We start from the raw sequence: 23,639 nt of genomic DNA on the forward strand, positions 1-23,639 counted from the left end.
ACCGTAGATACACACAAAGCTCTCGCTAGTACTGAAATATCCTCTGCTGTTTATGATCTCTCCTCAGGTCTGGTTGTATTTCCCATTTACTACATGTGTAAGAAGCATAAACACCCCAATGGCATCAGACGTGAAATTCGGATGCTGATCTGACTCGCTGATCTGACTCACTGCCTGGGAGATCACCACCATGCCATTTGTGTCAGTCCGGAGGCCTTGTTTACACTTCACACTAACATGCATTGTGGATCTGGATATCCATATCTATATCCATATCCAAACAAGCCCCTGATATTTATATGCATTCAGACAGCATGGTGAGAGCTGACTTTCATTTCTCTCACGCGGTATAAAAATAAGATGGTGAAGTGGAGTTTGGGAGTCAGTCAGGGCAGAGGTTATACCTGTTTTTTATTAGGCAGCAGGGATGCCAACATTTACAGATTAGCCGTAGCAACTTTGTAGAGCAATGCAGGGGATATGTGAAAGGTTGATGTTTCGGCTTTTTTTTGCTCATCCGGCTGTAGGCCAGGCCAGATCACATGTCCATCTATCCGTCCATCCACAATTTACAAAAATCGCTATTCCTCCCACAGGATTGATCGGATTTCAAACTTGCACACAACAGTGGCCAGTATGAGCTATAGCCTCATTGAGGCCCTTTTTTTATTTTCTTTATTTTATTTTTTTAGTTAGAGCAACCATCAGGCCAAACACAAATAAAAATAAAGGATGCAAAATGTGGCAGGATGCAAAATGTGAAAAACTCACGTCTGTGCTGATTTTTATCAAGCTGTAAATTCACAAAACTGTAATTTTGTAAAATTAAAACAAGAGGACAGGGCAGTAGTGTCTGGTCAGTAAAACCAAAAGTGCTGTTTATCAGGTGTGCTTTTAGCATAGAAACATCCCATTCACTGACACGTGCTAGGTTTGGGTTGGTTTTTTATTTTTTAAATTTTATTTATTATTTTTATTTTGTCTCTTCCTGCCATGATTTTCTATTTAGCATTTTAACATGACGTGCTTGTGATGCAGGCGGCACGGTGGTGCAGCGGTTAGTACCATCACCTCAGAGCAAGAAGGTTCTGGTTTTGAACCCAGTGCTTCCGTGCAAAGGCAAACTGCAGTATCTGCATATTTTGTGAAATTGAGTTTTGCGTCTGAAGTTTTGGTGACATATCTGTTCTATTATATGTGAAAGTTCTGTAGCTCTACCTTGCTCCAGCTTCGAGTTCCAAGTGTTTGAAATTTGCAGTAACTGCGAATTTACCATGTCAAACCAAGGCAAACTACCATTTATCTCAGTTCAGTGATTCTGCAGATACTGTAGGATTCTGCAGATACCTTTACATGGCACAGTGGCCGGCGGGGGCCTTTCTGTGTGGAGTTTGCATGTTCTGTCCGTGTCTGGGTGCTCCAGTTTCCCCCCACAGTCCACTTAGGTTAAGTGGCTACTCTAAATTGCCCATCGGTGTGAATGTGTGTGTAAGTGCCCAGAAAGGGACTGGCCACCCTGCTGCTTCAATTCTGGCCAAGTCAACCAAATATGGTTCTCCTCAAGCCCGGATCAGGTTCGGCAGTGATGATAATGATGATGCTTGTGATGCAGATCCAACATAAACAGTTCTCATTTAAAAAAAAAATTGTTGTAGGTTGTAAATAGGTGAAAAGGTAGGTATAAAGAGACAGTTTTCAGGGTTACATAGAAATATATGAATATTCATGTTTTTACATGTTAATTGTAATGAAATCAGTATGTAGTAGATGATTTTCGGCAAGCAATGTGCTGGTATCTTGAAGTGGAGTCAGAACTGATTCTTGAAAATGCGATTCTTCGTTTCCAGACTTTAAAATACTACAAGTTTACATGCAAAAGAGAAACCTGTTTCAGTTTTCAGATCTACAGTGTGTGCGAGTCCACCAGATTTTCATACCAGATGCTCAGATTACGGATTTTAAGTTATACCTGCTGCATTACACTACTAAGCCTCCATATGCAGGAAATACAAACCAAAGTGAAATTGGACCAAGGGAAGTTACTGTAAATCTGACATGAAATCATGTGCAAACAAGCCAAAATGGTCCATTTTCCAGCCACTGACTACAGATGAATCCATCAGGAGACAATTTTGACTGTAAATTATTGGCAAATTTCCCAGATTTGTTGAGCAACAGACCAAAAATGCTGTTTGGAAGGTCAAGAAAACACGTGGTGAAATATTAGCACTGCCAAGCAAATGTTGTGCGAAAACTGCACTCGCATGATCGACGCATTTTCACGACAAATCAAAATGTCATTCGCTGATTTTTATGGCAGAAGGAAGATCGATACTTGTCTCAGTCATGGATGATAAAAGTGGTAAATGTGTCCCATAGGGGTGCTACTGAGGTGATTTATTCGTTGATGGTTCCTGGATCAGTGTGAGTATGAATGGGTGTCTGTGTCAGCCCTGTGATGACCTGGCGACTTGTCCAGGGTGTACCCCGCCTTTTGCCCGTAGTCAGCTGGGATAGGCTCCAGCTTGCCTGCGACCCTGTAGAACAGGATAAAGCGGCTAGAGATAATGAGATGAGAGGAGGTTACTAGATCAGCCAGTGAAAATGGTGCAAAATTTTGCGTGCTTTTCAATGCTGTTTCTACGCATTCTATAAACAGAGCGTCTGGTATAAAAAATCCCGTTGTGCGACACACATGGAGTAAATCTAAATTTGGCATGGTCGTGTGAATACATGTAAATATTCATGTCTGGGGCTCACACATGAGGGATGCCAAAAACTCGCCAAGTCCAGTTCATGCTGTAGCTGTATTGCACATTTTTACAATAATTAAAAAAAATGCATGATGATATGAAGTGTAAACGAGGTCTGATGTACATTTGTCCCCATGGAGAACTTCTCCACCGTGTCCTGAAGAAACCTCTGCATTCTTCAGTACATATGTACTGTATATCTATTTATTCTCAGGTTCATCTAGTAGAAATGAACCTCCAGTATGTTTGAGCTTTGCACACAATATTCCATATCTGACTTTTGACACCAGTGATGTCTGTTTATTCATTATTGAGGAGCGGCGACTATAACTGCGATGAAAAGATCTCATTGATATCCAGTGTTGAATATTCTGCTCAGTGACTGTAGTGTGTTTGTGATTAGTGTGTACATTACTCAAGAAAGACACGGTGTTGAACGTGGGTGTCAGTAAGCAGCTTGCGGTGTTTCAGTGATGACAATCTCACATATTTTATACACACAAAAAAAATCAGGCTGGACAGCTTATGGCACTTTTATTCTCAGGGAGTGCATTTGGACTTACACAGACAACTCTCACTCCTGCAATGCTGCAACTTGGTGTTTGTTTTATTTTAAGGATTACAGCACTGCACTTGCATCGAGAATCAGAAATGAGAAAAAGGTCACAGGTCCATGAGTCACAAGTCGATGAACATTTATTCAAGACCTGCTGTTGCACTCTACTGTGAGCCAAAGGTCCTGACTGGGCCGCTTTCAGTGGTATTACTGATGTATCTTTTATCCTCTTGTGCCTTTTAATATGCTGTAAATGGGTTTGTATTAGAGGGATTTTTTTTATTTTATTTTTAATTATCATTTGAATTTCCAGCCACATGATTGAGGAGTGCATGCACACTTTCCAAATGATCCTGTGGTACATGTATGAGACCACCGCACAATCCTTTTTTTATGATTATGAATTTTGGTAAAGCCTTATGTATGTTTTATTTCTCTCTTTCTCTCTGGATTTTTCTTTTTTTGTACTTTCCCTAAATCCTCTTACAATGCTTAATCGTGTAATGCTGCTGCACTTTAACTTCAGAGTCTGTCACGTCAGTCCACTTTGACAGACAGTGGTTATATGGAATTAAACTGACCTGCCACGATTTGTTTATTAATCAGGAGGACATGTTAAGAGGGACCCAAATATCATCTGGTTTTGGCCTTAATGCTAATAATAAAAGATCACACAATACAGCCAACACTGTGCAGGTACAACAGTTTTTCTTGTCTGTTTTTTATGCTACAGCTTTCTAAAAATGGGGCATGTCACCAGTTGGTTAAAAAAAATTAAAAGTTTTGTTTTATTGGATACCTGAAATCTACAGTTAATTATGCTTAGAATAAGGGGTCACTTTGTTAAATTTGGTGCAACAAAATCAGTGATCACCTACGTGACGTGAGTGGACATGTACAGCACAAAGGAGTATGTAATGATTTTTCAGGTGAAATACACATACTCCTGATTGTTAAAGCAAAGATTTCTTGTCCTGGGATTTCTTGCATTTAAAAAAAACAAAACAAAAAAACGCTCTATGCACTATTCCAGCTGTCAGTATGTTGAGACAAAGAACAGAGTGCTTGGCCTGGTTGATCTCTTCCAACTGGTTTGATGGTGAGAGGTTATATTAGGTACACAGGCTGGAAGATTGACTCTTTAGATCTTGATTCATCTACTTCTAATGATTTCTGGTAAACTGTAGCAGTAGACAGCTGTGAGATTGCATTAGTCAGATAACATCCTGGCGATTAAACCTCCTGCTTCAAAACAACATGAGGTTCAAAGCAGAATCTGACAGTGCAAGATATCCATTTCAGGTCTGATTGTTCAGCTGTCACTAGCGGTCTGTACATATATACAATGTCAGCTATTGAACATACATGAATCTTCATTTACAAAGTCCTTGTTCAAAACGCCATCCATTTTAAATTCTGTGAATATACTAATGAACTCCTTTAAGAAAGCAACCATCTCAGTAAATTGTCATTTCACAGACAAGTTTCACAGTTTGCTCGCCTTTCTAGATGTTGAATAATCAATCATGGGGCAGCGTTTTTATTGCCCCATTTAGCACCATAAGTTATTATTGCACTGAGTGGTCAAAATGGGAACTGCAAAAATACTCCCACACCACACCAGGGAGATTTTGTTTTATAGTATAGTACAATTATTAGAATTAAAGGTAATACATTTCTGCAAACAAAAGCAGGCAGTAATAGCAGGCAGTGTGTCTATGATGTACAGAACAATTTCTACACCCATCCACTTGCTGTTTTATGCAGTTATCTAATCAGCCAATCCCTTGACAGCAGTACAATGCATTAAGTTATGCAGATACAAATCAAGAGCTTCAGTTAATGTTCACTTCCAACATCAGAATGGGGAAAATTGTGATTTCAAAGTATGACTTTCACTGTGGCATGGGTGTTGGTTTGAACCAGGTTTGAGTATTTCACAAACTGCTAATCTCTTGGGGTTTTCACACACAACAGTCTCTAGAGGTTACATAGAATGGTGCGAAAAACATTGAGTGAGCGACAGTTCTGTGGGTGGAAATGTCTTGTTGATAAGAGAGGGCAGAGGAAAATGGCCAGATTGGTTCAAACTGCCGGGAAGGATATAGTAACTCATAGCAACTCTACAACCGTGGCGAGCAGAAAAGCATCTCAGCATGCAACAGCAGAAGATTACATTGGGTTCCACTCCTGCAGCCAAGAACAGGAATCTTAGAATCAAAAACAAGTTCCTACTAAAGTGGCTGGTGAGTGTAGACAGAGTGGTGGGAGAATATATATTTAACAGTTATTCCATGAAATAAAGTCGTACATGAGCCGATGAGGTGTGTAGTGCCGAGTTGGCTATGAGCCATGTACGACGAGATTGAGTGGAATAACTTATTCTATCCACATTTCACTCAATTTTGAGAAACGGAGCATTTTTACTGTTATTTTTTGCAAATTTGATAAATAAAAACTATACAAAAAACGTCCAACAAAATAATTTCCACTTAGAATGTAAGCAAACCGGCGAAATGACAGTAACAATTTGTGAAAAATGCTATAATAATATAAACTCAAGGAAAGTTTTCATTTCGTCCGCGGGTGGTTCAGTAACACATGCCGCCATTTTTTTCTCTTTAGGGTTTTTGGCACTTTGGCGCCACCAACTGGGCTGGAGTGTGGAACAGGAGCTATGGGGGAGGGGGGCGTATTCTTTTAGCTATTTCTGTTTCTTTTAAATACTTGATTACAAAGTGATATATCTGACTTGATGTGCTCTGCCATTTTGCTTTTCTCTACTTCCGGTATGTGAGCTGAGATCCTAGTAGTAGAGTAGCCAGTCAGAGTGTGCAATTGCTCATATCTAGTGAATGTGGATAGCTTTGTGTGGGAAAGTGTCATGCTTAATCCCCTTCCATTTCTCAATCATATATATTTCTCTCAATCTTTTATATAAAGAAGTTTGTGTCTCCTTTCTCCAATCCTATTTAATGGCAAATCACACTTACTGTATCAAACACATTTGAACAAAGACCTCTTTTGTATCTGTTTTCATCACCTTTGAATTATTTGACAGTTCTGGTGCTTGCCCCTTATTATTCATGTTCTTGATTAGACAGCACAAATGCAGATCTTGTGTTTCCTTTTGGAATGAACCTCCATTTTTTTCTCCTCTGCAAGTAGTAAGTAGTTTCACTCAGTGAACACTTCCATGGATTCCATTTCCTGCCCACCTCAGCACTTTGTCTCAGTTGTCAGAGTTGCAGCTTTAAAGATCTGCTTCTTGAGCTGAGACGTGTTCCCCAAGCCTCACTGATTCTCTGACATGAACATCCTGTTGATCCAGGCGGCTCTGATCCAGCCATGTGTTCAGAGCAGTGGGAAGAAAGTGGTTTCTCTGTTTATTTGCTGTTAAATGTCTAAAAGGGGAATATTTTTGGATTTTTGTTGAAACAAGTGCAAAAGCACTTTTAATGATTGTTAGAAAATACAGAATGGTATGAAGATGTGAGGCTGGGCCTGATTTCTTTCTAGTCCAGACTGTAGATTTATGCAGCTTAAGTGATTCAGAGTCAAATACGCCTTAGATTTGATCTCAGTGTCAGAGTGAAACACTCCCTAGATTTGATCTCCAGCTGATATTTTTACACATCTGTAACACATCATCAGCATGTGAAATACAGGTGCAGATGTAATAAACAAGAATGAGGAGGATTATTTATTTTATCCCCCCCCCCCCCCCCCCCCCCCCCCAAAAAAAAAATGCCTTTGAAGGAGAAACTTTGTCCAATCAAAATAAAGCAATGGTACTAGGGGGGAAATGGAGGGGTTACAACTTTTCTGGTATTTGGAGGAAACACATCATGAACACAGTTCAATATTATCGACTTGAAACACTTAAAAAATTGACAATCACAAATTGTGCTGCCTGTGTGTGTTTTGAGGAGTAGTAGTAGTAGTTGTTGTTGAACAACAGAAGTGAAATAATTCATTGCTCAAACCTGATAATGTCATTTTCAAGTTACTGATAAATTAGATGGATGATGCTATCAGAAGTTAATGCATTGGGCAATACTGTCATGCAGTTTGTACACATGACTATCAAATAGTTGACTCTCATGATTTCGCTGCTCCTCCAGAAATTTATATCCAACATTTTATCAATCAATTCACCAAACCAGCAATTAATACACAGCACTCGGTAAGCTATTTTCAAATGTGTTTCACTAAACATCAGGTCATATGTTTACAGCATTACAGCTTCAGGGTCTGAGGTTTGATCAATCAGGTTCTGGGTCAATCCACAACCCTGACCAGGATACAGCTGTTACTGACAACAAATGATATCCCGCGTTCCCACAAAGCACCACAGGGGATTTCCTTGCTGATGAAAAGTGCTCGAAAGAATTTCAATACGGTATTTAACAGGCATATAACAGATCACAAAAATGTAAATCACAATGCAGTTAATTGTTACTGTTAGTACAAAAACCTGCTAATTTACTGTATTATTTATAACATGATTGTTATGCTTCTATTTGTGTTATTATACAGTTCTAATACATCAACGAGTGTACAGATTATTTAAACAGGAGAATAATATGGGAACAAATTGTGTTTGAATCTTTAAATTTCATTTGGAAATATCTGTATAAATAAATATTCTGCCTAAACAACAGGTAGCCAAAACAAAATGGCCGCTTGTAGCCATGTTTTAACAGCAGGTGTCGCTGGTGCTTTAAATTCACATACAGTAATTGAAATGACTTTCAAAATAGAAAGGCTAAAGCTAGTTTGTTTATATATATATATATATATATATATATATATATATATATATATATATATATATATATAAGCTTGCTTCTTGAAAAGTACTACAATTTAGTAAATTATTCACAAGTAGTTGTGGTTGTCATTGTTGTGGTTCTTTTTTAATGAGAAATGTCTCCTGGTCAGTGATCACATCAACTTTCTGTACTTACAGTTGCAATTTTGGTTCTTAGTGTTCAAAAACTCCTCCTCTGGGTTGCCAGATCGATGTTGTATCATTTTCTCAGAATATGCTGTGCACTGAAAGCATGTGTGCTCAATGGTATATTTATAGATATGGGGTGTTATTGATTAGATCTATTATTTTATTATTTTATATTCTTTTATGATCTTCCTGGAAATATAGTTTACAGCTTTTTTTCAGAGAAAACTTTTATAAGTGATTACATGCTTGAGGTGCCATTTGTGTCTAACTGATATTACATGTTAAAATAGATGTAAAATAAAAGTAAAAGGCATTTTATTCACAGACAAAGCATCCTTTACAACAACCTATGTGCAAATTTCACATAATAAATCATTAAATAAAACCTCTACAGCATCGGACCCAGCCCACTATAACTCCACTTCATCATCTTTGTGCATTAATATATGAATCCTTTTACATTACAGGCATTTAGCGGACGCTCTTATCCAGAGCAACATACAACATACCCAGAGCAGCCTGGGATCAGGTGCCTTGCTCAAAGGCACTTCAACCATTCCTACTGTTCCAGAGAATCGAGCCAGTGACCTTTTGGTCCCAAAGCTGCTTCTCTAACCTTTAGGTCATGGCTTCCCACTTGTGGGCCATTACCTTTATTTTGAAAACAAAGTAAGCCTTTGGGCACTTTTAACATCTCATACCTGCAAAAATATCATGTGTTTTAAATGAGTCACATTTTATTTGTTTTAATATACACTTTAGTTTTCCTTCACTCAATCCTGTTACCTGAACTTATTCATCCCTATGAAATACTGTGAAATAATATTCTACAAGTCATGTGTTCAGTAGGATCTATATTTTCTGAAGATCATGAGAAAAAGCAATACCGTGTTGACTGATGAGGTCACTTTGAAAGTACAACTACAACCTTATTACCCAAATTATAATTTCGGGGGAAATCATTTGAAAATCCTTCATATCTTCATGCCATTAGAATAGATCCTTGTTAACTTCATTTTGTATATTTACTTATTCTGTCTTAAATTCTATGTTTAAAAATCTCAAGAGATGTTCAAACCTGTGACTTGTTTGAGAGCAAAATGCAACCTGTCAGCAAATAAACTTTGAAATTAATCACTTAAGAGAGAGAGAGAGATTAGGTGATAAAAAATTATATTTTAAAAAATATGGTACTGTGCAAAAGTCTTAAGCACCTTATTTTTTTCACACAAACTTTGTTATAGATTTCTATTTTATGACTTCTATATTATTGAGTCAGTACAAAAACATTTTAGTTACAAATGTTTGTTTTCTAGCACAAAATTAAATCTTACAGAAAAAGTTTGCATCTGAGCAGCATATTTCATAATTAAGCACTTTTTAAATAAAATAAATACATTTTGCATCTGAGCAGCATATTTCATCTGAGCAGCATATTTCATAATTAAGCAATTTTCAAATAAATAAATAAACTTAATGAAGGCTTCTGGGTTTTGGTGCAACATGAAGAAGCGAGTGTGACAGTCAAAGTGTCCAGAAGAACTGTGGCTGGTTCTGCAAGATGCTCAGTAAAACCTACAGCTCATTTCCTTATAAAACTGCACTCATTGTACCTGAGACTACTTTTTTTTTTAAAAGCAAAGGGTCATCTCATCTCATTATCTCTAGCCGCTTTATCCTGTTCTACAGGGTTGCAGGCAAGCTGGAGCCTATCGTAGCTGACTACAGGCGAAAGGTGGGGTACACCCTGTACAAGTTGCCAGGTCATCACAGGGCTGACACATAGACACAGACAACCATTCACACTCACATTCACACCTACGGTCAATTTAAAGTCACCAGTTAACCTAACCTGCATGTCTTTGGACTGTGGGGGAAACCAGAGCACCCGGAGGAAACCCATGCGGACACGGGGAGAACATGCAAACTCCTCACAGAAAGGCCCTTGCCGGCCACGGGGCTCGAACCCGGACCTTCTTGCTGTGAGCAGGGGCGTCACTAGGAATTAAGCTTTACTGGGGCACCCCCCCCTCCCGACACACACACAAAATGCCCCCCCCGGCACAATGCACCTTAACGTTCCTGTCCCCAACCTATGCAAAGTGGATAATTCTCCTGCTCTCGTGGATGAAGTTATGCGAGGAATAGGTCGACGAGACGGAAAACACATCCCAGTCCCCAAAAAATTTATTGTTGGCATTTGGGCTTTTAATGCATGCTGATGCTAAACGTGTCACCTCAACTCTCATGATTCACGAACTTAGCTGGTTAGTTATGACTGACTAGCACATAGCCTACAACCTTAATCTTACCTCTCTCACCCTCCTCCTCATCTGTCACTGTTTCCCTGCCCCTGTCTCTGCTTTGTGAGAAGAATTGTCTGATATCCATCTGGAAAAGTAATTTAATATCGTTTAATTCGATGTAGTTTAATGAGTTTGTTAGAATATGGTTTGCTTAGTTTTGTTGCAAAAACTTCACGCTACCTTAACTCATCCAGAGCCCGTTCTCTGACTCATCCAGAGAGTAGACTCATCTCTCCAGTAGGCTAAATGGACTCATGGCACGCCGCACGCACGCTGTTTACAGTGAGAATCTCCCAGACCAATCAGAAAATTAGTTAGAAAGAAGAGGCGATAGAAGTTTGAAACACACTCTGTCCTACAACTTAAATGATCTGCCAAAGAAACTAGTTTGTTATGAAAATCTTTCAACATTTTCTTACTGGGGCACAGCTGATTTTTACTGTGCCCCAGTAAAAAAGGCCTAGTGACGCCCCTGGCTGTGAGGCGACAGCGCTAACCACTACACCACCATGCAAAGGGTCGGCTCACACCAAATATTGACTTTGTCTTATTTATTATGGTTTACTGCTGTTTCTAGTATTTTATAATGTTGAAACATTTAATTTCGTTATTTTAAGCCATTTTGGGTCGACATCATTTCTTTACATGTGCCTAGGACTTTTTTGCACAGTACTGTATCTCAATTTAACGAGAACACAGCCAGAGAGTGGACGGAGCCTGAGGAGTTAACCCCAACATGGCAACCCTGTTTTTTCTGTAGCGGTGATTTGGCAACACAAACCCTGAATCAAATGTGGGAGTTGGCCTGGATTAAACAGCAGCTGACTTGAACTCCACTAAAATAAAAATTCTGTGGCTCTGAACACTGAAAACAGTCATTTTACTGGAGTGACATGGAGGAAAGACAGCAAGGTGAGCTTCAGCTTCTCTTTTGCTCTCCTTCTGTAAATAATCTGCTGGGGGGGGAAAGCTTGGACTTTCAACTTACCTAGTTGATGTTTGGTAGATAAATAAAGTCTGATAAAAGTGATTTGTCATTATTAATCATCCTTTGGGTTTACAATGCAATGTAATTTCTCAGAGAGTAGTAAGAGCTCTGGATTTACTTATTACTATGTTTAAAAGTATAATTATATCCATGTGAATAACAGTTTGGAGCTATTTTCTTCAGTAAACATGCACCTAACCAAGGTCATGAGATTGATATTTAGCTCAGATGATTGTTGCTGCATCTTATTTTTCACTTACACTTCTTTATGTAGAAGACCTTATGGTTGACCCAAGGCTCACTTAAGCCCAAACTGCTGAAATCTTGTGACTTGGCTTGTACTGTGTGCATTGCTGTAAAGTGTGCAGCTAGCTTAAAATGTCTGGCACTTAATCCTGTCTGTAAGGGTAATACTCAGGTCTCTGTGTTGCCATGTTTTTGCATGTTTATAACCTTGACAGAACTGGCTTCTAGTATTCTGACCCCTGAAGCAGACGAATGTGGTAAGATGATGTTAAACAATGAATGACAACAGAAAAACACAGCTTGCACTGTAATGTTAAAGGAACAGTCCACCGTATTTCCATAATGAAATATGCTCTTACCTGAATTGAGACGAGCTGCTCCGTACCTGTCCGAGCTTTGCGCGACCTCCCAGTTAGTCAGACGCAGTCCGACGCGCTGTCACTCCTGTTAACAATGTAGCTAGGCTCAGTATGGCCAACGGTATTTTTTGGGGCTGTAGTTAGATGTGACCAAACTCTTCCACGTTTTCCTTGTTTACATAGGTTTATATGACCAGTGATATGAAACAAGTTCAGTTAAAAAAATTGAAACGTAGCGATTTTCAATGCTATGGAAAGTCCGCACTATAATGACAGGCGTACTAACACCTTCTGCGCGCTTCGACAGCGCATTGATACGGAGCTCAGATATCAATGCGCTGCCGAAGCGCGCAGAAGGTGTTAGTACGCCTGTCATTATAGTGCGGACTTTCCATAGCATAGAAAATCGCTACGTTTCAATTTTTTTAACTGAACTTGTTTCATATCACTGGTCATATAAACCTATGTAAACAAGGAAAACGCGGAAGAGTTTGGTCACATCTAACTACAGCCCCAAAAAATACCATTGGCCATACTGAGCCTAGCTACATTGCTAACAGGAGTGACAGCGCGTCGGACTGCGTCTGACTAACTGGGAGGTCGCGCAAAGCTCGGACAGGTACGGAGCAGCTCGTCTCAATTCAGGTAAGAGCATATTTCATTATGGAAATACGGTGGACTGTTCCTTTAAGGTTGACAATGATATGCATGCATATGCATGTGTGTGTGTGTGTGTGTGTGTGTGTGAGAGAGAGAGAGAGAGAGAGAGAGATTTTGCAGTGTTCTTTTGTCATTTCACACACCCATAAGTAAAAGTATCCACTTTCGGGGTAGTCAGAAGGATGCGAGTTCAAATCCCAGGACTCACAATGATTGCAATGTTGGTGATTTATGCTTTTAAATATGATTTAAAATGATATTTGATGTAATAATGACATTTGCTGAATGACAAATCCAAAATAGTATACCTCTGATACAAACAGTAACTGTAACCTGTTTCTCAAGAACAGTCATCATATAACCATGTCTAACACTCACAACATTTAAACAATTCACACTTCAAATGCATATAAAAAGTTGAAGGTTAAACGTTAAGTTCAGGCTTGGGGGCAGGGTTTAGCAGTTGTACCTTTTTATTACAACTCCATTGATGTGAAATTGCATGAAATTCAGCCACATTACGAATAACAAATTACATACTTATTACTGATAATACCACGAGTTGGTGGAGTAACGTGTGTCCACCTCTTGACTGGGAGATCGCGAGTTCTACTCATGGTTGGGTCATACCAAAGGCCATCATAAAAATGGTACCTACTGCTGTCTGGCAACGCACGCTGCAATACAGATGCAAGTGGGGAGTCAAACTCTCGTGGTTACCAGAGGACTAGTCCCCACTGTAACCCTAGCTGTATAGGCAAGAGGCTGAGGGCTATCGAAACGGAGATTGGTGCCGCACCCATGTGCCTCAAAGAGCTGGTTAGTACTGGGACAGAAGACTGCCTGGGAAGACCAGATCCTGGCGTGAGAGGGACTTTGGCTTTTGATTACTGATTATGCTAGATGATTTAACATACAACTGACAGTTTTGACTGAAATATGTCTCTACTGTGTACATTGTTTGGCAGAGCGCTAAGGGGCAGGGCCAGTGCAGGGCAGGTGGTTTCCCAGAGCTTAGATGGGTGGAGTCAGGTGTATTGAGGACTTTCATGTTCTCATTGCAACTGCGAATTTGTTCATGCGGCCACATTGCCAGGCAAGTTTTGTGTTTGCCAGCACAAGTGTATACGAGTGATTGTAAGCCCAATTCGGTAAACATCTACAGATAAACTTGTAGAAGTTACATCTAAAAGAACAATACCAGAGACCTGTAGTGCTTTTAAATGTAATAACAGACGTGGAGATAAGCCTTGTTTAACTTTTCACTGCTTCCCAGTGAGCCCAGAAAAACGAGAAAAATGGCGAGCTGCAGTTAAACTGGAAGACTGGACGATAAAAACATTCTTGTGTGTGTAGAGAACATTTTATATAAGGTTAATGTGAAAGCTCTATGTAACGTTAAAATGTATATCTGGATGTGGGCTTTGGACGCGACATATTTAGACCTAATGCTTGGATAGACTAGTAGCATGTTTATTATGTACTGATAATGTAGGCTCAGCTAAACACCATAAAATATGCTAGATCTAGGCCCTGGCTTGTTTATTACTATTAGAAAGCCACGTTTGAGCTCATCTTTGTCATAATAAGGTGTTTTTCTTTATCAGGAATTTCCCATAACATTCCGGCATGAAACCTGCCTCGAAATATTGCTAGGCATCTGTACTTTTGTAAGCCTTTAGCATCTCTGGTGTATTTAGAAGTCCCAAATACTAAATAATTCAGGATGTCGTAGTGTCCCAAATCCGGTAGCTGGTTTGTCGTATGCTTTTCAAGTGGAATAAAAACATTTCTGGGTAAATTAAGAAGAAGCCGCCATTATTTTTGTCACATGTACACTCAAGCACAGCGAAATTCCTCCTCTGCATTTAACCCATCTGAAGCAGGAAACATGAGAACACACGCAATGGGCACAATGCGTAAATACATTTGTGGGTAAATTATATGGATTTGTGATGCCTACATGTTTCAGCTTTTGGATTTAATGCAATCTGCTAGAATAATCTAAATTTTAATAATTTCAGAGAGATTCAGTGACTGCACTCATCTTGATTTTCATTATTAACTGTCATGGCTGTTTCTGTGTTTACCTGGCAATAATACCCGCTGCGTGATAAACAAAAATCTGTGATGTCAGTGAAAGACTTCTATAGCTCAAAACAGCTGAGAAGAGGTGTATTGCTACAGAAGGTGGAGTAATAATGGTGCACTTTTACACCACCATCATTGAGTCCATCTTCACTTCCTCCATCACCATCTGGTACACTAGGGCAGACTGCAGTGCATCATTCACTCTGCTGAGAGGATGATTGACTGCAACCTTCCATCTCTTCAGGACCTGTATGAGTCCAGGACCCTAAGGAGAGCAGAAAGGATTGTGGCCGACCCCTCTCACCCTGGGCACAAACCTTTCGAATCACTCCCCTCTGGTAGGAGGCTGCAGTCCATTAGAACCAAAACCTCATGCCATAAGGCCAGCTTTTTTCCCCCCACTGCAGCTGGCCTCATCAATAATGTCAGAGACCCCCACTGACTCTAACCTCACACGTCCAATCTGTGACATTTAATGCACTTTGTCTCTGAACTGCCGTTTTGCACATTTCAAGATCATGTCATACATCTTCATTCTATGAACCTTTTATTGCACATTCCAGCTCACGCTGTACAGCTTCGTTATTGACTTTGCATATTCTCTTCCTCTCACTCATTCTTATCATGTCTCTTCTCTGCCTTCATCGCCCCATGGGGACCCGGGGTAGAATAGGTCCCTAGCATCCCCTTGCTGATCGTAAGAGGCGACAAATGGGGCGACTTGTTTGCCGCAAGTTGCTACCCGTGTCAGTGGAGGACGATTGCCTGGTACTTGAGGAATGTGGCTGGCTGCGGCTCCCACAAGTCCAACACAGTGCTTTGGCTCCTACTTCACTTAGACGGGAGGTTGGAAGGGCCCGATCCAATCAATCGGCTTGTCAAAGTCTTTTATTTTTCCTTAAAGACTTTGGCTGAGGGTCAGTCGAGTGATATGAACATTTTTGTTTAAATTGCTCGAGTATACCATCCCTGTATCCTTGATGCATATCTGGAGGAGAACCACAGCTCTGTGCATCCCCTAGTTGGGCTCCGAGGTGGGTGAGGAGCAGAGATGATGAATTTTTATCCACAAATATGGCTACTAATCAACCCAATAAGAGAAGATTCATGGATCAAGACTTGGATGATGGCTCTGAAATGGCATTGATATACCCCCCTAAAATAAATAACTGGCCCAAATTTATAGTTCTGGAATCTGCAACACCAGACATGCCCCTCGCTAAGTTGTCCCCTTTTGCGATTCAGAAAGGAATCTCAGGAATAGCAGGGGCTGTTAAAGATGTTAAGAAACTGCAATCTGGTCAGATTTTAGTTGAATGTTCAAGAAAGTCTCACGCAGACAATTTATTACACTGTAATAGTTTAGCAGGAGTACCTATGCGGACCTTCCCTCACCCCCATCTGAATAGCTGCAAAGGAGTAATCCGCACTAGAGACCTCCATGATATGGAAGAAGCTGACATAGCTACTGAATTGAAAGAGCAAGGCGTGACTCATGTAAGGAGAATTACCTTGAAAAAGGATGATAAAATCATAAAAACTGGTACCTACATCTTGACCTTCAATCTACATGACCATCCTGAAAGAATCCTAATCAGATACTTAAGTGTGCAGGTGGATAAATACATCCCTAACCCTTTGAGATGCTTCAAGTGCCAAAAATTTGGCCATGGCTCTGCTAGTTGCAAAAATAAATCAGTTTGCTGTACCTGTGGAGAAGATGGGCATGAACTAATCTGTACAAGACCACAAAAATGCTGCAACTGCCAATCCAGCCTCATCAAAGGACTGCCCTGTATGGATTAAAGAGAAAGAACTTCAAAGGATTAGGGTCACTAAGAAAATAAGCTATCCACAGGCAAGGAAACGGGTGGAAGGATTTTCCTTATACAAGTTCCAGCAATCTTTTGCTTCTATTGCGAAACCCCCTATGAAGTCAACTGATTGTCAAACAGACTTTACCTGGCTGAACAAAGATAAGCCGCAATTGATTAGTGGAAACAAAACATCTTCAACTTCCAATAAAAACAAAAACATGAATTCCCAGTCTTCTTCCAGTCAAACGTCTGTCATGATTGAACCTTCCCAACCATCAAAAGAGAAAAAGAAATCAACAAATACTACTTCTCAGTCTAAATCAATTCAAGAACATAGGAATGGAAACTATAAGGATGTGGAAATGAAGGAACCCTCAACCCCTCGTAGCCGAAGCTCCTCCCCCAAAAGTAGGAGCAAGGGCCCTGTTCCTGTTCTACCCACATGACAATAGCTAGCCATATTATTCAATGGAACTGTCGTGGTTTTAAAGCAAACTTCTCTGAACTGCAGCGATTAGCTGCTCTTTTCACTCCTCTAGTCTTCTGTCTTCAAGAAACTCACCTATCGCCAAATAATATTATGTCCTTAAAAAATTATTAGTGCTGTCAAGCGATTAAAATATTTAATCGCGATTAATGTCGCGACTGTCATAGTTAACTCGCGATTAATTGCAATTTAATCGCACATTTTTGTCACATGAAAAACCATTGTAATTCTCTTATCAGCATAAAAAAGTGAATGGGCTTGCTTTGTACCAATGGGTTTTTTTTTTTTATTGCAGAGCATAACACGTCTTGTCGCAGCCACTGCAAAGTCGGGCTGGAGCCGCCGATGGGAAAACGAAACCTAAGCCAAGCACCGTGGCTCTGCGTCCCGAGGCGCGGGGCTAGCGCGCCCTGCCCGCGCTGGTTCTTTGGGGGGAGGGCAGAGGACTCTGGCTGTGCGGGGAGTGGCATTACAGTCTAGCTGCTATCGTTTTTCTAAGCAAAGTCTCTGTTCCAAGTTCCTGGCAGTTTCAAAAGCTTATGAAAAACCTACATCATGTCACAGAGCGTTAATCTCGCGATAAAAAATTATCGCCGTTAAAATTGAGTCAAGTTAACGCGATAATAACGCGACATTTTTGACAGCACTAAAAATTATACAATGTTTAATGCCTATGGCCCAAATGTTCATCGTCCTTCAGGTGGGACAGCTGTCCTGGTACGGAACGACATAATTCACAGCCACCTTGTAATTACTACTCATCTACAAGTGGTGGCAGTCCATATAACACGTCATAAAGTAGTTACTTTGTGCTCCGTCTATATTCCTCCTGATGTCACTGTAACTTTGCACGACCTGGATGACTTAACTGACCAACTGGCTACCCCATACCTCCTCTTAGGGGACTTTAATGCACATAACCCTGCATGGGGTGGGAATCATTCAAATGCTAAAGGCAAGACTCTGGAAGATTTTATCTCTAAAAATGACTTATGCCTGTGGAATGATGGATCTTCTACCTATTTACATCCAGGCACTTACTCAGCAATTGATTTATCAATGTGATCCTGACATCTTGCTTGACTTCTCTTGGCGACCCTTGGATGACCTTTGTGGGAGCGATCATTTCCCCTTGATCATGACATCTACTGAAGCGGATATACAGTTAAGACCTCCTAGATGGCAACTTAAAAAAGCTAACTGGAATGTCTTCCAACACCTTTGTGACGCCCAACTTGGTCACGTACCCCAAAATATTGAAAATCCTGTTGAGCACTTCACTGAAACATTGATAGCAATTGCGGAGGAAACTGTCCCTAAGACCTCAGGAAAGCCCCACCGTAAGTCCAACCCATGGTTTAATGACAACTGCAAAAAGGCCATTGACTCCTGGAAGAAAGCAGAGAGAATTTTTAACAAACATCCAACAACAGAAAATCTCACCAGATTGAAAATCTGCCGAGCTCAAGCACGTAGGACTATCAATGAGTCTAAAGCACAAAGCTGGAGACAATGTTTCCAGTCTTACATCCGATGCATCCTCTAAAAAGGTGTGGAGTTTTATTAAAAAGATGAAGGCAAAAGGTGGAACCTCACAAGTTCAGCACTTGAAATGTCAAGAAGGTCTTCTGACAACAAAGCAGGACATTGATGGTAAACTTGCTGAAACGTTTGAAAAGAACTCCTCTGTGGAAAATTGTCGACCTGAATTTCAAGCTCTGCGCAGGAAAGAGGAGGGAAAGGACTTCAATTTCCTGTCAGATAATTCAGAACCGTACAATCAGCCTTTCTCAATGGATGAACTTCTCTGCTCCATAAGGAACTCCCATGATACTGCAGTGGGCCCTGATGCAATTCACTATCAGTTCTTAAAAAACCCGCCATCCAGTGCATTAGCCCATCTCCTGACAATATTTAATGCGATCTGGGAATCAGGAAATGTTCCACCATATTGGCAGAAAGCATTTATTATCCCCATTCCCAAACCAGGCAAAGATCACACTGACCCCACAAACTACCGTCCAATAGCCTTAACTAGTTGTTTATGTAAAACCATGGAAAGGATGGTGAATAATAGACTAGTTTGGATGCTTGAAACAGCAGGACATCTGACTGAATATCAATGTGGCTTCAGGAAGGGGAAGAGTACAGTGGACCACCTTATTCGACTGGAGTCCTTTATACGTGATGGATTCATCAGGAAAAAACATGTGGTAGCAGTTTTTTTTTTTTTTGACCTTGAAAAAGCCTATGATACAATGTGGAAATATGGTATTCTAAAGGATCTGTACTGCATGGGATTCAGAGGCCATCTGCCCATTTTTATCTCAAACTTTTTGTCCAACAGACATTTCCAGGTGCAACTGGGTACTACTTTTTCAACTCCACATTTTCAAGAGCTAGGAGTCCCTCAAGGCAGCATTCTCTGTCACTCTATTCAGTGTCAAAATCAATAGTATCGTACAAGCAATCAGCCCACATTTGTTTTGCAGCCTTTATGTCGATGACCGGGCGGCACGGTGGTGTAGTGGTTAGCGCTGTCGCCTCACAGCAAGAAGGTCCGGGTTCGAGCCCCGTGGCCGGTGAGGGCCTTTCTGTGTGGAGTTTGCATGTTCTCCCCGTGTCCACGTGGGTTTCCTCCGGGTGCTCCGGTTTCCCCCGGGTGCTCCGGTTTCCCCCACAGTCCAAAGACATGCAGGTTAGGTTAACTGGTGACTCTAAATTGACCGTAGGTGTGAATGTGAGTGTGAATGGTTGTCTGTGTCTATGTGTCAGCCCTGTGATGACCTGGCGACTTGTCCAGGGTGTACCCCGCCTTTCGCCCGTAGTCAGCTGGGATAGGCTCCAGCTTGCCTGCGACCCTGTAGAAGGATAAAGCGGCTAGAGATAATGAGATGAGATGAGATGTCGATGACCTCTGTATCTGCTACAGAGGAAAATATATGAGTACAATTGAGAGACAACTCCAATTATGCATAAACAAGATCAGTACGTGGTCAATTCAAAATGGCTTCAAGTTTTCTAAATCTAAAACTGTCTGTACTCATTTTTGTTAACTTGGATCATTACATCATGATCTTCTGCTCTACATGGATGGTGCACCAATCCAAGTGGTGAAAGAAGTTAAATTTCTTGGACTTACTTTGATGATAAATTATCCTTCATTCCACACATGAAATGTCTCAAGAAGAGATGTTTTAAAACTTTGGATATTTTAAAAGTTCTATTAAAGACAAAGTGGGGAGCAGAGTGGATTGTGCTGCTGCGTCTTTACAGAGCACTAGTGAGGTCCCGTTTGGACTATGGGAGCATTGTCTACGGATCATCAAGGAAATCATACATCCAGACACTGGACACTGTGCATCATCAAGGCTTAAGACTGGTCTTGGGAGCCTTCAGAACCTCACCAGTTCAGAGCCTGTATGTGGAGGCAAGAGAACCCCCCTCCCTTCAGTTAAGGCGCTTAAAACTTGCTCTACAGTATGCAATCAAACTCAAAGCAAACAAAAATAATCCTGCTTACTGTGCTGTCTTTCACCCCCAGTTTTTGCAATTTTATGAAGCTAAACCTAGGTTTATCAGACCTTTTGGAATACGCATACAACCCTTCCTGGAGGACTTGAACATTGATCTGGACAGTCTGCAATCTTCATATGTCTGTTCCACTCCCCCTTGGACCTTGAGACAACCTGTAATTATGCAGGACCTAAGTCATAGAAAGAAATCTAGCACACATCCAAGCGAGTACCAGAGTTGTTTCCTTGATGTAAGATAACGCTTCCCTTTGCACATCCCAATCTATAGACCCTTTTCACTCATGTGACCTTTGTAAACGCGACCGCCATTTTGGACATGAAGAAATAACGGTTTATGGCACAGACCCTTTCGGTTCTCACTCATCTAGCTGCTACAATGACTGCTTAGACTGCAACAATAATACCTAACACACATTTAAGTATCCGTCGTAAAGACGTGAAACTCGTCGAGTGACGAGTGTGTTCATTGATAAGCTAACACAATCTAAAAGTAGACATACCATCACACTGCCCTGGCGCTGTGTACAGTTTACCTTCTATGGTTTGTGCACTCACTATTTGCCATTACTTTCTCCAACCCAGTGTTCGAACTATGCCGATATTTTCGGGGGGTCCCTTTTTTTCCCTTGGGGGGGTGCTTGCGCTTGTCTCAGAGCGTGGCTCTCCAAACATATGAGAAGCCTATCTTACGCACATATCACGCGGACTCCACACCTCCACACACGCATCGCATCTGAAGTCATAACTCATCAGGGGAAATCGTGTCCGCATTGGCATGTTCAAAAAACGACCTCGCGTCAACAATGATACCACACACAAGGAAAAAAAAAAGTCAGGCGACTCAACACATCTGATCCACAGCAGCACCAAAGCATCACTGGAAATCATGTCAACAACCAATCTTCCATTTCAACACGCGTCAACAAACAAATGGCACCACAAACATGAACGAATCGGTCAGGCTACCGATTCCAAACCCACAGCAGACTAATAATTAAATGCATCTTACCTTAAAGCAGAATCGACCACAAAGGAAGTTTGTGTCCCCAACCTGGCAGCAGCAGTCGTTGTCATATCGGTTTATTTTATCTTTGATGTAAACACAACACTTCGGATATGCAAATGCTTCCCGTTACACACGATTGCTATGTCAATAAACATCATTTTGCCAATATTTTAGAGACCATCCATCTTCTCCGTCGGTCAGCATCTGTCGGGATCCGATAAAATGATAAATCTTGCCTTGTGTGTTGATGGTTACTACATCCAGGTGCACAACAATATAATGGCATGATGGAAGTCTTGCTGAAAGTAAAAACTTTCTTTGATGGCTATATTCCTTTCGATGCTTCGCCGTCGTTCCTTGTTGTTGGCTGTGGTAGACTACTGGTAGTTCATGTCCAAAATGGCGGCCGTGTTTGTCGTGACGTCACGTGGGAAGGGTCTATACTGATGGCTCAAAAACGGATACTTGTGTGTCGTCAGCAATGGTAGTGGCTTCTAACCAGCGTGGAATACGCATCCCAAACCTGTGCTCTATTTTTACAGCCGAAGCCCAAGCCTTGCTCTTGAGCCTTGAATACATAGAAGAGTCCAATCAACAAAAATCTTTAATTTGCACAGACTCTAGGTCATGCCTTCAGGCATTGGAATTTTTAAAGACTGATCACCCCCTGATTACCAAAATACTTGAAAAAGTGGATCACCTAACTAAACTTAACATGGACATTATTTTTTGCTGGGTCCCTGGTAGGGCTGTGTGATATATCGAATATACTCGATATATCGCGAAAATTCTGTGTGCGATACATAAAATTATTATATCGTAATTATCGAGTATTTTATGGTCATCTTCCGACTTGCGTTTGTTTCGTGTTTGTTTAAAACCTTTTTCCGGTGGTTTTCTCTCTGTCCCTCAGGCAGTAACGTGAGAGGCTGCCTAAGGGTAAAGAAAACAATAACGTCACGCACTCGCCAACCAATCCCGGGCGACATCTCGGTGCTGAAAGGAACTTCCGGGAAGATTTTCTAGTTTCGGTTGTGTTGCCAGATTGAGCGGTTTTAAGTGGATTTTGGCGGGTTTTGAACATATTTTGAGCTGGAAAACGTTAGCAGTATCTGGCAACACTGCCGGCGGGAAGATTTCCTGGTTTACAGTGCTGACTCAGTTCGTGCAATCGCTGGTGTTGCATAGGCTACCGTGTAAGCTCTGTCAATTTCAGCAACAAATTACTTCCTAAAAGAACTAGTAAGGGGTCAGTCAACTGGCATTTTTTTGGATATCGCGAGGAGGACGTGGAACAGCAAATGCCAGTTTGTAAAGTGTGCAAAAAAAAAAACCTGTCGTCATCATGAAAGGCAGCAGCACTACAAATATGTTCCATCACCTGAAACTCACCCGGTACAGTATGAAGAGTCTCTTAAACTCCAAACTACTTGCCCACGAGCTAAAACCCCTACAAGCTAAACAAACGACCATAGTGGCCTCGTTCTCCAAAGCCCCCCATATGAGAAAACGAGTCAGAGATGGAGGGCCATAACGGATGCAATCACTAATGTCATTGCCAAAGACATGATCCCAGTTAGTATAGTGGAAAAACAAGGCTTCCAAAAATTACTAAACACACTCGATCCCAAATAGGAGTTGCCTGGTCGCAGACATTTTACAGAGAAGGCAATACCGGAATTATACACATCTGAGAGGCAGACCCAGAAAACATTCAGTTCAAAAGTGTGCAAAGAGAAAAATTGGTTTTGCAGATCTCTCTATTGTGAATGTTCCAGTGGTTCTCAGTAGTCAGGTTAATAGCTTGGAGATCTATTTTTTTAAATAATTTAATGAAAGAGCACTTTTCTTATTTAGGCTAAATGTCTTTC

The 23,639-nt window shown here is 40.9% G+C and overlaps 2 protein-coding genes across 3 annotated transcripts in view; both read left to right on the plus strand.

Annotated features, from left to right (window-relative positions):
- Nucleotides 1-3,990, plus strand: part of rnf217 (ring finger protein 217) — a 72,720-nt gene extending 68,730 nt beyond the window's left edge. The window contains exon 6 of the mRNA XM_060916451.1: nucleotides 68-3,990. Within this exon, the coding sequence (XP_060772434.1) occupies nucleotides 68-153 (86 nt within the window). The 3' untranslated portion in view covers nucleotides 154-3,990. The remainder of the gene's footprint in view (nucleotides 1-67) is intronic.
- Nucleotides 3,991-11,362: 7,372 nt separating this feature from the next.
- Nucleotides 11,363-23,639, plus strand: part of tpd52l1 (tpd52 like 1) — an 83,520-nt gene continuing 71,243 nt past the window's right edge. For both annotated transcript variants that reach the window (XM_060916453.1, XM_060916452.1), the window contains exon 1: nucleotides 11,363-11,490. In XM_060916453.1, the coding sequence (XP_060772436.1) occupies nucleotides 11,472-11,490 (19 nt within the window). In that variant the 5' untranslated portion in view covers nucleotides 11,363-11,471. The remainder of the gene's footprint in view (nucleotides 11,491-23,639) is intronic.

This window comes from Neoarius graeffei, chromosome 3 (genome assembly GCF_027579695.1).
Source record: "Neoarius graeffei isolate fNeoGra1 chromosome 3, fNeoGra1.pri, whole genome shotgun sequence".
In the NCBI taxonomy this organism is placed as follows: Eukaryota; Metazoa; Chordata; class Actinopteri; order Siluriformes; family Ariidae; genus Neoarius; species Neoarius graeffei.